General features: G+C 40.8%; 2 protein-coding genes across 2 annotated transcripts in view; both read right to left on the bottom strand.

Moving 5' to 3' along the window:
* LOC132864375 (tripartite motif-containing protein 16-like) overlaps positions 1-1,752 on the bottom strand; it is a 17,200-nt gene extending 15,448 nt beyond the window's left edge. The window contains exons 1-2 of the mRNA XM_060897796.1: positions 1,366-1,752; positions 53-148 (exon numbers count right to left, since the gene is read on the bottom strand). Of these exons, the coding sequence (XP_060753779.1) occupies positions 53-148; positions 1,366-1,713 (444 nt within the window). The 5' untranslated portion in view covers positions 1,714-1,752. The remainder of the gene's footprint in view (positions 1-52; positions 149-1,365) is intronic.
* A 6,998-nt stretch (positions 1,753-8,750) lies between these two features.
* LOC132864384 (zona pellucida sperm-binding protein 4-like) lies at positions 8,751-10,357 on the bottom strand. The gene is made up of 7 exons (XM_060897807.1): positions 10,090-10,357; positions 9,835-10,022; positions 9,641-9,738; positions 9,413-9,570; positions 9,134-9,326; positions 8,919-9,066; positions 8,751-8,834 (listed from the first exon to the last, which is right to left on the bottom strand). The coding sequence occupies exons 1-7, from the start codon at positions 10,355-10,357 to the stop codon at positions 8,751-8,753; spliced, it is 1,137 nt and encodes a 378-aa protein (XP_060753790.1).
* Between the last annotated feature and the right edge of the window lie 1,882 nt (positions 10,358-12,239).

The raw sequence follows: 12,239 nt of genomic DNA, 5'->3' as shown, positions 1-12,239 counted from the left end.
GAGAGAGAGAGAGAGAATCTGTGTGTGTGTGAGAAAGAGAATGAGTTCTTACCTTAATAGAGTCCATAGTCTGTTTCACCTGCTGCACCTTTTGGCTTTTATTCTGCATCTTCACCTGGAATTTCTTCTGCTCCTCCTTTAGCTCAGTCTGAGAGCAAATAAAAAAAAATACATTTAATCAGTTCTCCAAGAGCAGCTCAGTGAATCAATATTATAATGTTTACTGATGTTTGCAAGTCCAGGCAGGACTTGCGAATCATTAGTCATATACAGAGTATTTAAGAAAAAAAAAAAAAAGTGCGTATGTGTGTGTGGGTGGGGAAGAGAAACAACAACCAGATTCCCAAGGGCAAAACCAGAATTAAAAAAAAAAAAAAAATTCAATTACATGAATTAATTTCTAGGGCGGCACGGTGGTGTAGTGGTTAGCGCTGTCGCCTCACAGCAAGAAGGTCCTGGGTTCGAGCCCCGGGGCCGGCAGGGGCCTTTCTGTGTGGAGTTTGCATGTTCTCCCCGTGTCCGCGTGGGTTTCCTCCGGGTGCTCCGGTTTCCCCCACAGTCCAAAGACATGCAGGTTAGGTTAACTGGTGACTCTAAATTGACCGTAGGTGTGAGTGTGAATGGTTGTCTGTGTCTATGTGTCAGCCCTGTGATGACCTGGCGACTTGTCCAGGGTGTACCCCGCCTTTCGCCCGTAGTCAGCTGGGATAGGCTCCAGCTTGCCTGCGACCCTGTAGAAGGATAAAGCGGCTAGAGATGATGAGATGAGATGAATTAATTTCTGCACCTTTTATATATTGAGTTCTGGTTTTGTTTGAAAGTGGCGTTTGGGAGAAATACCAGTGTCACTCTGGTGATATGAAGTATATAGAAGTAGCTTATATGAAGGTATTCCAGAACTATTCACTGTGTTGAAGTACACCATGAATCTACAAGCATTCGGACAGATAAAATTCTTACTTTTAACTGTAGACCATGAAACCACAAGTGATGAAAAAAACTGATGTTTGTGAGAAAGCCCACACCCAAAGCCAAGTTCTTCCTAATGAAGTTACTACAAATTTTTCTTTCTGTCAAAGTTTTCAAAGTTCCACATTTTCTCAATTGAAATTTGTAAAATAAAATGTGAAACTGAAAATAGATAAACAAGCAATACAGTTGTTATAGTGTTTTCAGACAGTCATCTACACCGTTTAGTTGTAAAATTCTGTTCAACAGTTGTTGGGCGTTGGCTGTTTAAAGTACATTGCCTGGTCCTGTTTCACACTTCACCAATAACCCTTTACCTTTGGATAAAAATTCACTAGAACTTCTATCAATTTACTTGAAAAAAACAAACAAATTAGAATGACATGCAGTTCTCACCTGTTTCTGAGTTCTTTCTGCTTTAGTTGAAACCGTATTGTGGTCTTTGTGTTCATCTATCATACATAAATAACAGATGAAGCTTTGGTCATTACGGCAGTAGATATCAATCAGTTTGTTGTGTTCAGAGCAGATCTTCTCCTGGAGCTCTGCACAGGCTTCAACTAACTTGTGCTTCTTAAAGGCAGGAGACTGATAGTGAGGTTTAAGATGAGCTTTACAGTAGGAGGCCAGACACACCAGACAGGTATTAGTGGCTTTGCGTTTTTTTCCAATACAGGAATCACACTCCACATCTCCAGGTCCAGCATAACAGTGAGCAGGAGAAGCAGCTTGGAGTTCAGCCATTTTCCTACAAACACAGAGAGAGAGAGAGTTTGCAGATTTCTCTTTTCACAGAAACGAGGTTGTGACAAAGAGAGCAGGCATGGCTTTAAAGAAATGATGTGCCGTGGAATGTTGTCTTAGGTAATTTGTACTCTGCCTTATGTTTCAGGTCCACTCTATTCTGCATATCAACAACTAGAGTTGAAACTGCACATACAGTACTGTTTAGACTCCACATGACTGACATTTATATGGAGCTGGAAGGCTGCACTTTTAAAGTTGCTATAACTCCTGAGCTAATGAATTGAGGTCGAAACCTCAAACCCACATGCTTCTCTCTTTGAAACCTGGATGCTGTGTGCAAACTTTGGGTCCTCTGATTTTGCCGTGAACACAAAGCAAAATTCAATCTAATTTCGAAGCTGATATCGGCATTTTTTTTGTCCTAAATGAGACACTTTTCATTGCATTTGAGATAACCAGGGGTTAAATTGGGATTGGTTATGTGGGGGGGCTCTGCCTCGTACCCGCCCCCGCCGCCCTGCCCCAATATACTTTTTGGAAAATAACCCTCTGATTTGATAACCATATCATATTGCACAGAGATATACACCTTATCTGTGTGTTGTAGGCCTATGTGTGTCTTGTAGTGCCCCCCTACACATTATGGCAGTTTGAATGTAGATTGGTTGGCCAATGTAACAGATTGTACAGGTTGTTGTACATTGGTTTGAAGGAAATGATTAGTGGGGGGTCTGGGGGTCCTCCCCCAGAAGTTTTTTATTATCATACATGTTATTTGCTGAATTCTGGTGCATTTTAATAAGTTGTTAGCTGACTTTACAGAGGTAGGTTGAGCAATATCATGTTAAATCTTGTCACATGCCTACAGGTGAAAAATGTGAAGGAGAAATGTTCAGTGAGAAAATTTGAAGGCTTGCACAATCTTAAACCAAAACAGTTGATTTATTTTGGAGGATAAATGTTAAATATGCCAAAACACTGTCAGTCAAATTGTCAATCAAATATATTCATGCAGTGAATGCAACCAAATACAAACAACACTATAACATTGGAAGCATTTATTATTAGTTATTATTATGTATTCAATTATTTATTTGGCATGTGGTGCTTTTTGTATTGTCTAGAACATACATAAGATGAGCATATTATAGCAGCAAAATAGAAGCACAATCATTTGAATGCAGCAAAAAAAGTTTTGCTGCATTCAAATGATTGTGCTTCTGTTTTGCTGCTATAATATGCTCATCTTATGTATGTTCTAGACAATACAAAAAGCACCACATGCCAAATAAATAATTGAATACATAATAACAATAATAATTACACTAATAATAGGATCGTATGCAGGTAAAAGGGGAGACGGTGTATGGAGAAAATTATAAACAAGTCACAACACTGAAACACAAGCCCAAAAACCCGCAAACCACGACTTCTGATTTTTTTTTAAAGCGAGCTCACAAAAAAAGAAACCCCAAAGTCGCTTATAAAAAGCGGAATTGTCAACCCACGCAGTGTTCCAGAAACCAGAATCTCTGATCGCAAGTTCTGTTCTAAATAGCTTTGACAGGTCGTCTTATCAGGAAAACTACGATCTATCTCATAAAAGTCATGGGTTTATTGATTAATAAAACGATATTTAATTATTCAGAACTGAAAATCGTGAAAAGGGTTTGTTGCTTTTGATGTGTGCGTGATCATATGCCATCCGCTCCGAGCTTATGTGCCGGGGCTCAGCCCCGGCCAGCCCCGGCCAGCCCCGGCCCAATTTAACCCCTGGAGATAACTATCTTGCCCACAAACTGCTGAACTCAGTATAACGTCACATACTCGATACTGACATTTCACCAACACCTGGACTGTGGTTCCTGTTTCGTTTTTTTTTGGGGGGGGGGCCCTCTTTGAGTCTGCAGAGTTTCATTTTCACAGAAAAGAGCTTGTGACAGACAAAGCAGGCATGGCTTTAAAGAAAAGTCATTGAAAATTAGCATTCCTATGACTTAAATTAATTCAGGACCACATATTGCATATTTGAAAGTTCTCATCTCATCTCATTATCTCTAGCCGCTTTATCCTGTTCTACAGGGTCGCAGGCAAGCTGGAGCCTATCCCAGCTGACTACGGGCGAAAGGCGGGGTACACCCTGGACAAGTCGCCAGGTCATCACAGGGCTGACACATAGACACAGACAACCATTCACACTCACATTCACACCTACGGTCAATTTAGAGTCACCAGTTAACCTAACCTGCATGTCTTTGGACTGTGGGGGAAACCGGAGCACCCGGAGGAAACCCACGCGGACACAGGGAGAACAGGCAAACTCCACACAGAAAGGCCCTCATCGGCTGCTGGGCTCGAACCCAGGACCTTCTTGCTGTGAGGCGACAGTGCTAACCACTACACCACTGTGCCGCGACTATTTGAAAGTTGTTTTTTTTTTTACATCATTGCTGGAATTTTTATGACGCTGACACAGGAACAAAAATGGCACAAGTCATAAAAGCTTTTAAAATCGAGTTTTTCAAGTTCTGCTGCAGGAACCCAACCCTACCTCTTTACACCGACCTCAGCAGCCCATGGAATAAACCCACCGGACCTTTGGTCCAGGTGAGCTAAAAATTAAAATCCCTCACATTTCTTAGTATCAAAAGGCACATACATTATTTAATCAACACATATACCAACTTTCAAGACCATATTCTCAGTTTTCAAGTTCTGCTATGGAAACAAAACCTACCCCTAAGACTAACCTGAGAGACTAAGCCTGAAATTGTTTCCATAGAAACATGAAAAATTTAAATTTCTCAAATTTCTTAGTATGAAAAGTCACATCTACAGTGGTGCTTGAGAGTTTGTGAACCCTTTAGAATTTTCTATATTTCTGCATAAATATGACCTAAAACATCATCGGATTTTCACACAAGTCCTAAAAGTAGATAAAGAGAACCCAGTTAAACAAATGAGATAAAAATATTATACTTGGTCATTTATTTATTGAGGAAAATGATCCAATATTACATATCTGTGAGTGGCAAAAGTATGCGAACCTTTGCGTTCAGTATCTGGTGTGACCCCCTTTTGCAGCAATAACTGCAACTAAACATTTGCAGTAACTGTTGATCAGTCCTGCATACCGGCTTGGAGGAATTTTAGCCCATTCGTCGATACAGAACAGCTTCAACTCTGGGATGTTGGTGGGTTTCCTCACATGAACTGCTCACTTCAGGTCCTTCCACAACATTTCGATTGGATTAAGGTCAGGACTTTGACTTGGCCATTCCAAAACATTAACTTTATTCTTCTTTAACCATTCTTTGGTAGAACGACTTGTGTGCTTAGGGTTGCTGTCTTGCTGCATGACTCACCTTCTCTTGAGATTTAGTTCATGTACAGATGTCTTGATATTTTCCTTTAGAATTTGCTGGTATAATTCAGAATTCCTTGTTCCAACAATGATGGCAAACCATCCTGGCCCAGATGCAGCAAAACAGGCCCAAACCATGATACTACCACCACCATGTTTCACAGAAGGGATAAGGTTCTTATGTTGGAATGCAGTGCTTTCCTTTCTCCAAACATAACGCTTCTCATTGAAAGCGAAAAGTTCTATTTTGATCTCATTTGTCCACAAAACATTTTCCAATAGCCTTCTGGCTTGTCCACATGATCTTTAGCAAACTGCAGATGAGCAGCAATGTTCTTTTTGGAGAGCAGTGGCTTTCTCCTTGCAACCCTGCCATGCACACCATTGTTGTTCAGTGTTCTCCTGATGGTGGACTCATGAACATTGGCTAATGTTAATGTGAGAGAGGTCTTCAGTTACTTAGAAGTTACCTTGGGGTCCTTTGTGACCTCGCCAACTATTACACACCTTGCTCATGGAGTGATCTTTGTTGGTCGACCACTCCTGGGAAGGGTAACAATGGTCTTGAATTTCCTCCATTTGTACACAGTCTGTCTGACTGTGGATTGGTGGAGTCCAAACTCTTTAGAGATGGTTTTGCAACCTTTTCCAGCCTGATGAGCATCAACAACGCTTTTTCTGAAGTCCTCAGAAATCTCCTTTGTTCGTATCATGATACACTTCCACAAGCATGTGTTGTGAAGATCAGACTTTGATAGATCCCTGTTCTTGAAATTAAACAGGGTGCCCACTCACACCTGATTGTCATCCCATTGAATGAAAACACCTGACTCTAATTTCACCTTCAAATTAACTGCTAATCCTAGAGGTTCACATACTTTTGCCACTCACAGATCTGTAATATTGGATCATTTTCCTCAATAAATAAGTGACCAAGTATAATATTTTTGTCTCATTTGTTTAACTGGGTTCTCTTTATCTACTTTTAAGACTTATGTGTAAATATGTTTTAGGTCATATTTATGCAGAAATATAGGAAATTCTAAAGGGTTCACAAACTTTCAAGCACCACTGTATATCACCTTGTTAACATGTATACCAAGTTTCAAATCCATATCATGAATAGTTTTGGATATATGCTCTGGAAACTAACATTGCTCTTAGAAACTAAGTCAAAATCTCATCTCATCTCATTATCTCTAGCCGCTTTATCCTGTTCTACAGGGTCGCAGGCAAGCTGGAGCCTATCCCAGCTGACTACGGGCGAAAGGCGGGGTACACCCTGGACAAGTCGCCAGGTCATCACAGGGCTGACACATAGACACAGACAACCATTCACACCTACGCTCAATTTAGAGTCACCAGTTAACCTAACCTGCATGTCTTTGGACTGTGGAGGAAACCGGAGCACCCGGAGGAAACCCACGCAGACACGGGGAGAACATGCAAACTCCGCACAGAGAGGCCCTCGCCGGCCACGGGGCTTGAACCTGGACCTTCTTGCTGTGAGGCGACAGCGCTAACCACTACACCACTGTGCCGCCCAAAGTCAAAATCTATTTATGTAAAACTTTGGAAAAAAAAAAAAACCCTAACTTTCAAAAATCCAAAATAGCAAAAGGCACCAGTTCACATGTTGTTTGATATGTATACAAAGTTTCATGATATTTTCAGTAGTTTTAACGATATGGCCCAGAAACGAAAACGTGACCAGACGGATGGAATCAGTTTCTATATCCCCTGCCAGACTTTGTTTGGGTGGGGGATAAAAGAAAAAGAGCTTGATTCCCATGTGAGTCTTTTGAAGGCACTGAAACTCTTAGGTCTACTTTATCCTCTAGTAACATTTTAGAACAATAAGAAAATAACTTGAGGCATAAAATGCTTCAAAGTGTCATCAGTTTAGCGAGACTAAATACAGGAACTCCGACAACAATCTGATTGACATTTTGGGCAAAAAATTTTTAAAAAATCCTTCCAGAAAATAAAAACGACATAGTACCTTAAAGGTAGATTTACTATTGCTTGAAGTGTGCATGTGACAAAGGTTTCTTCTAAAAAATTTTCTGAATGCAAGAATCACGTGGGTCTTGTTTTGTGCCAGAGCACATTGTCAAACATAAGCCTCATGTCCCTTTGCCATGTCAAATGATACTGCCTCACTCTGGAAGCTCTTAAAAGGGATATACCCTGGTTTAAGACTACAATAATGTAATAGAGGCAAAAAGTCAGTGTAACCAAAGACTATCATGTGGTTACTCCCATTACACCACACAATCTTACCACTTATTGCTATAACATGATTTCATTTTACAGAAGTACCCTTTTGTCTCTGAGTCAGTATCTGTTTGCTTTCACATATGGTAGGAAATATGCGGACAAGAATTATTTACCCACTAATTCTTGGCAATACATCCTCCTGATCATGGCTGGCACTTGACCATGTCCACCACTGCCACAATCCCACACATGCACCATATGAAATATTCCCATAAAATCAGTTATTAGTTTCATTGATATATTTGTAGGTATGGTAAATAAACCTACAGATGAACTAATTGCTACAACATTTGATAGATCTGGAAGGCTCTGGCAACTGTCACAGCTAGAAACCATATGTATCTCTGTAATATGACAATGTGGGAATGAAAAAACCCCACAGTGTTGGAAATGGTGATATGAGTGAAATCTACAGTTTGTTTTAACACATTCATTTCATTGTAATAGCCCAGTCACAGGGACTGAACACAAGTTGGATTAAATTGTGTGCAATTGTTAATGTTTTACATTTATGGAACTTGTGGTAGCATATCTGCTTTACTCAGTATTTTATGACCACTGCATCAATAAACCCAACGGTTTATTCATAGCTCATGAGCTCTGCACTTATCACCTAATGGGTCAGTGGATTCTGAGGCACTGACTTGTTGAGAAAAAAAAAAATGAATTAAAGTAGGAAGAAGTTACTAAGGATATTGTGTGTCTGAATATTTCACCTCAATATGGCATCACTTTGGGACATGCAGAAATAAAGCTGAGTTTTCAGCATGGAAAGAAAGCCATTACCTTTTTACCCCACAGTGGGCCCAGAAGTGCCTTGAGAGAACACACTGACTGGTCTTGGCAGTTTTCCTGTCAGACACCTGAGCAAGGCAAGAACCCTTTTCCAGATGTAGCCCACTTTAGCCACAAAAGTTGGTGTACCATAGTTCCAGTCCAGTTAAGCAGGAGCCATGCCCAATTAGTTGCTCCAAGCTGTAAAGCCACATGGCTTCTACTTGGCTGTAACCACACTTTGGGGAAAAGATTGAAACCCCCTGTACCTAGTCTGTCTAGATTAATCTACAGCATCAGGTGGTGTACCAATTTAGGGGAACATGTGTACAAACCTCCAAATGATGCAGCAAGTCACTGCACCCAAGGATAATAGGAGACTACCCCACCCACTTACAAAGCCATAGCCAAGACAGATACATTGAGAAATCAAGCCAGAGTTGCAACTTTATTCAACAGATTCATCTGAAACTTGGGTAAAGATCACTCCACCACTAGACACTATTACTGATGCACCAGGAGAGCTCCCTTCTGCTGTTGGAACAGCCCTCCCTGAGAAGAAAAAGAAAAGGAGTCCATAAGCCAGTCAAGGGGAGAAACAAGCCATGTAAAGGGTCTACCTACTTCTTCTGGTGCACATGGGTTCACAAGAATCTTGTGCAGTTGGAACACAGACAGATGTACTGCAGTGGATGTAGAGCTAAGGGGGAGGGGAAGCCACAACCAGAATGAGCAATAGAACACCTTTCCTTATAAAAAGCAGGAAGATCAAGCAAGCATTTACCATCTCTCGCACTGGAGTCACAGAGGTCTGATCCACAAATGTAAACATCTTCAGGACAAAACGTCTGAAATGGGTAGGGTATGCAAGTCCAGATGCCCCAGTCACTGGTATCAGCTTGGTCAAGTAACGGTCATCCTTGTATGGACATCTATGGATAACAAGGTTATGGCTGTTCAGGTCAGAGACTGAGCAAGAGAGACATGTTAAGAACTTACCCATTCACCAGAAGGTCCCATTGGGGAAGGCTATAGGGGTTAGGGGAAGCAGTTGCCCAGCAGCTACCCAAAACCAGGACAATATTTGGGTCAGTCCTCCCAGCAATGTGCACCTCAACATACACAGGCTCCCTCAGAACCTTTGTCACAGGGTAGTCCATAGCACTGTAGTAGGAGGTATAGGCTACTTGTTCTGTTGGGAGAGAGGGAAGGGAACCCAGTTCTTGTTGAAGCCATTGACAAATTCAGACTGCATGACAATATCCACAGGTTGCTCACCTTCTGCACAACCCTTGGTGACACAGGAGCCTTTTCCTAGTCTTAGTTCTACTTGGAATGGTCCAGAAGCAACAACAGGCAGAGGATCAAGATTGGACGATGTTCCAATGGACAAAGCCCCAAAGCCAACACCTGAATATTTGCACTGGAAAGCAAGCCTACAAAAGGACAAAGTTAGATCAGTAAAAGCTTTAGAGAATCTTTTCCAATGAGGATTATTTAGCTTACTCAAAGTGAGTGTCTCTTGTAACAGAGCCACGATCTCCAACTTCAACTTCATAAGAGGAAAGCATCTGGTTTTCATAGACCACATAACCAGGTTGTACCTAGACAGATTGGAGAGCATGCTTTCTGAACATGCTAATAAGAAAATTAAGACCATCTTGGGGGGGGGGGGGGGGGGGGTGGGCACAAATACAAACCTTCATGGTAGTCCCACAAGCAGTTACAGGAAACTGGTATATAGCAAAGGCTGTATTGGAGTCAATAGGACTACAGGGTCCAGTGTTCCCTCCCAACAGGCTGATAGAATCCAGGCTTATCCTGGGAAGTGTGGTGTCTCTGGCCACCACCAACACAAACTGGCCATCAAGGGTACACTGGACAGTCACTAACACCAAGAGAGGAGTCAGTTTATCCTTTACTAGATAAAAGTCAAATAGAACATGGACACTTACCTGTTTTTCCATAATAGCACCCCTGGCCATCAAAACAGCAGTTGATAGCATTGCATTGAGTAGCCTTTATACCAGGTTCCCCACAAGGAACCCTTTCATAGCCCTGCACTTGACATTTATCAACCTGGCCAGGTGTCTGTGGCTGCAAAGTAGGCTTCAAGGGAAGCCAAGGACCTTGAGGAGGCAATTTCACAGGTAGCAAGGATGCAGATATACTGCTCACAAGAAGAAACCCCAAACCCACCAAACTTAACCTTGTGGTTGCCATTATCCCTAAACTATTCCACATCAACATCTACCTAGTGCACAACAGTGGCCTTTTATTGTGTTTTTCATCCTGCTTGTGACTGGAGTCTCCTCCTACTCAACTAGTCATTAATAGTGTTCCAGCTGTGTGCAATTATTAACTGCATTAATCACTGCCTTCATGTTTTGGTGGTCATTTTGAGAACTGTTTGAAATAGATATTTGTTCAGCGAATTGTCATGGTAATTGTCTATGAGAGTCGGATAATGCCAAGAGCTGCAACCTGAACCATGGCAGCTAATCAACAGACGACCCCCGTTTTTAATGAATGCATATAAATTAGCAATACATTTTTCTTGAAACAAATAGGTCAAAATCAGTATATTGAAAAGGTGCATGAGCTGAACATAAAGTTTAAACATTAACAACAAACACTTCATATTTTAATTTCTTCTAATGTTAAAATTGCCTCAATATTAAAATTGCTAGTGCAGAGATCACTTTATTCTTCTTCTCAATATCCACATACCAAGTATCTGTACATTTTTGAAACAATGTCATGTTTATTTTTTAAATGTATAGTATTTTTTTTAGTCTGGACTGTGAAGGTCTGCTCGTAGCTCAGGTTACTTTTATTTTGACAGTTTTTTTCCTTGTAGTGTATCAGTGTCACTCCAATCACAAAGATGTAATGAGGCAAAAATATAAAATAAATGTTGCCCTGCACAATAAACTACATTACATTACATGGCATTTAGCAGATGCTCTTATCCAGAGCGATGTACAATGAGTGCAAAAGTCAGGTACAAGAAGTGCTGAACTTCTCGACAAGAAAGTTCTAGTGCCAACTGTACAAGTGACAGAATAACACTTCATGATGATGAACGAATATTGGCTAGAATACACTCAATGAAAATGGACTTCATCAAGTTGAGAGAGGCTCAAGTTCGCCTCAAAAAGGTACATATTTGGGCTAACTGCAGCATGTTCTTCACTAATTACAATATTTACCATAGAGAGGAACATACTAACCAGCATTTGATGTGTAGGATCCATTGGCTCTGTCATATTTTATGTCACAACTTGAGTACTGAAGTAGCAATGTGAATGTTGTTGTGATTAGCTCCTCCTCTCGCGGCAAAATGATGTAACTGGGTCAGTGCACGGTCAATGAAAACTGCACACGGACTTCCTCTGTCTGCTTGACTGCGTAAAGCGAGCGATTTCATGCACAGTATTTGCTTTAATCCCCTCAAATTAAATAACTTCCCAGCCACAGAATGGCCTGATATTTTGTGAGATATTACAGAAATAAACATATATCACAATGACCACATTTCAGAGTGAACTAAATTTCACCGATTTTATGAAATCGAAAGGCCGTCTTGCTTTAACAGGATCCTTTTGATTGTCTAATGTTGACCACTACACCATTGTGCCGCCCTGGTCAGAAGGTGCTGATTAATTTCCTATAACAGCAGCTCTGACAATAGTGACAATAGCTTCACATCACAGCTTTATATTAATAAACTCATTCTAATACATCATCATTTCTATAGCAACAGCTCCTCCACAGTACAGCGGATGCTCCACATAAGCAAATTAAAAACATGTAGTCATTGATATGATATGGTTTTCTGTAAATAAACATTTAGTTTGCATTTACGGAAGGAGTCTCCAGTGTCAGAGGTAAAACTGTAAGTTTTCATGTACATTTTCCAACATTTTAAGGACAGAGGAGTTTACACCTTGTGGTTTGTGATCTACTGTCATGGAAGCGAGGAACTTCATGGATGTTCCATACCATTAATTATTATACATACAGGACACTTTTTCAATGGAATAAAAACTCTATTCCCTTCTAGTGGGTTTCATTCATTTGGTTTGATAGCTTATTATTAGCT

Source organism: Neoarius graeffei, chromosome 17 (assembly GCF_027579695.1).
Source record: "Neoarius graeffei isolate fNeoGra1 chromosome 17, fNeoGra1.pri, whole genome shotgun sequence".
In the NCBI taxonomy this organism is placed as follows: Eukaryota; Metazoa; Chordata; class Actinopteri; order Siluriformes; family Ariidae; genus Neoarius; species Neoarius graeffei.
This window is presented reverse-complemented; position numbering and strand designations above follow the sequence as displayed.

Coding starts and splice junctions, on each gene's coding strand:
- LOC132864384 (XM_060897807.1), bottom strand. CDS start 10,357: ATGGCAACCACAAGGTTAAGTTTGGTGGGTTTGGGGTTTCTTCTTGTG. Junction 9,739..9,834: donor CTTGTGGGACTACCATGAAG/GTTTGTATTTGT, acceptor CAATCTGTCTAG/GTACAACCTGGTTATGTGGT. Junction 8,835..8,918: donor TGACTCCAGTGCGAGAGATG/GTAAATGCTTGC, acceptor CCTCCCCCTTAG/CTCTACATCCACTGCAGTAC.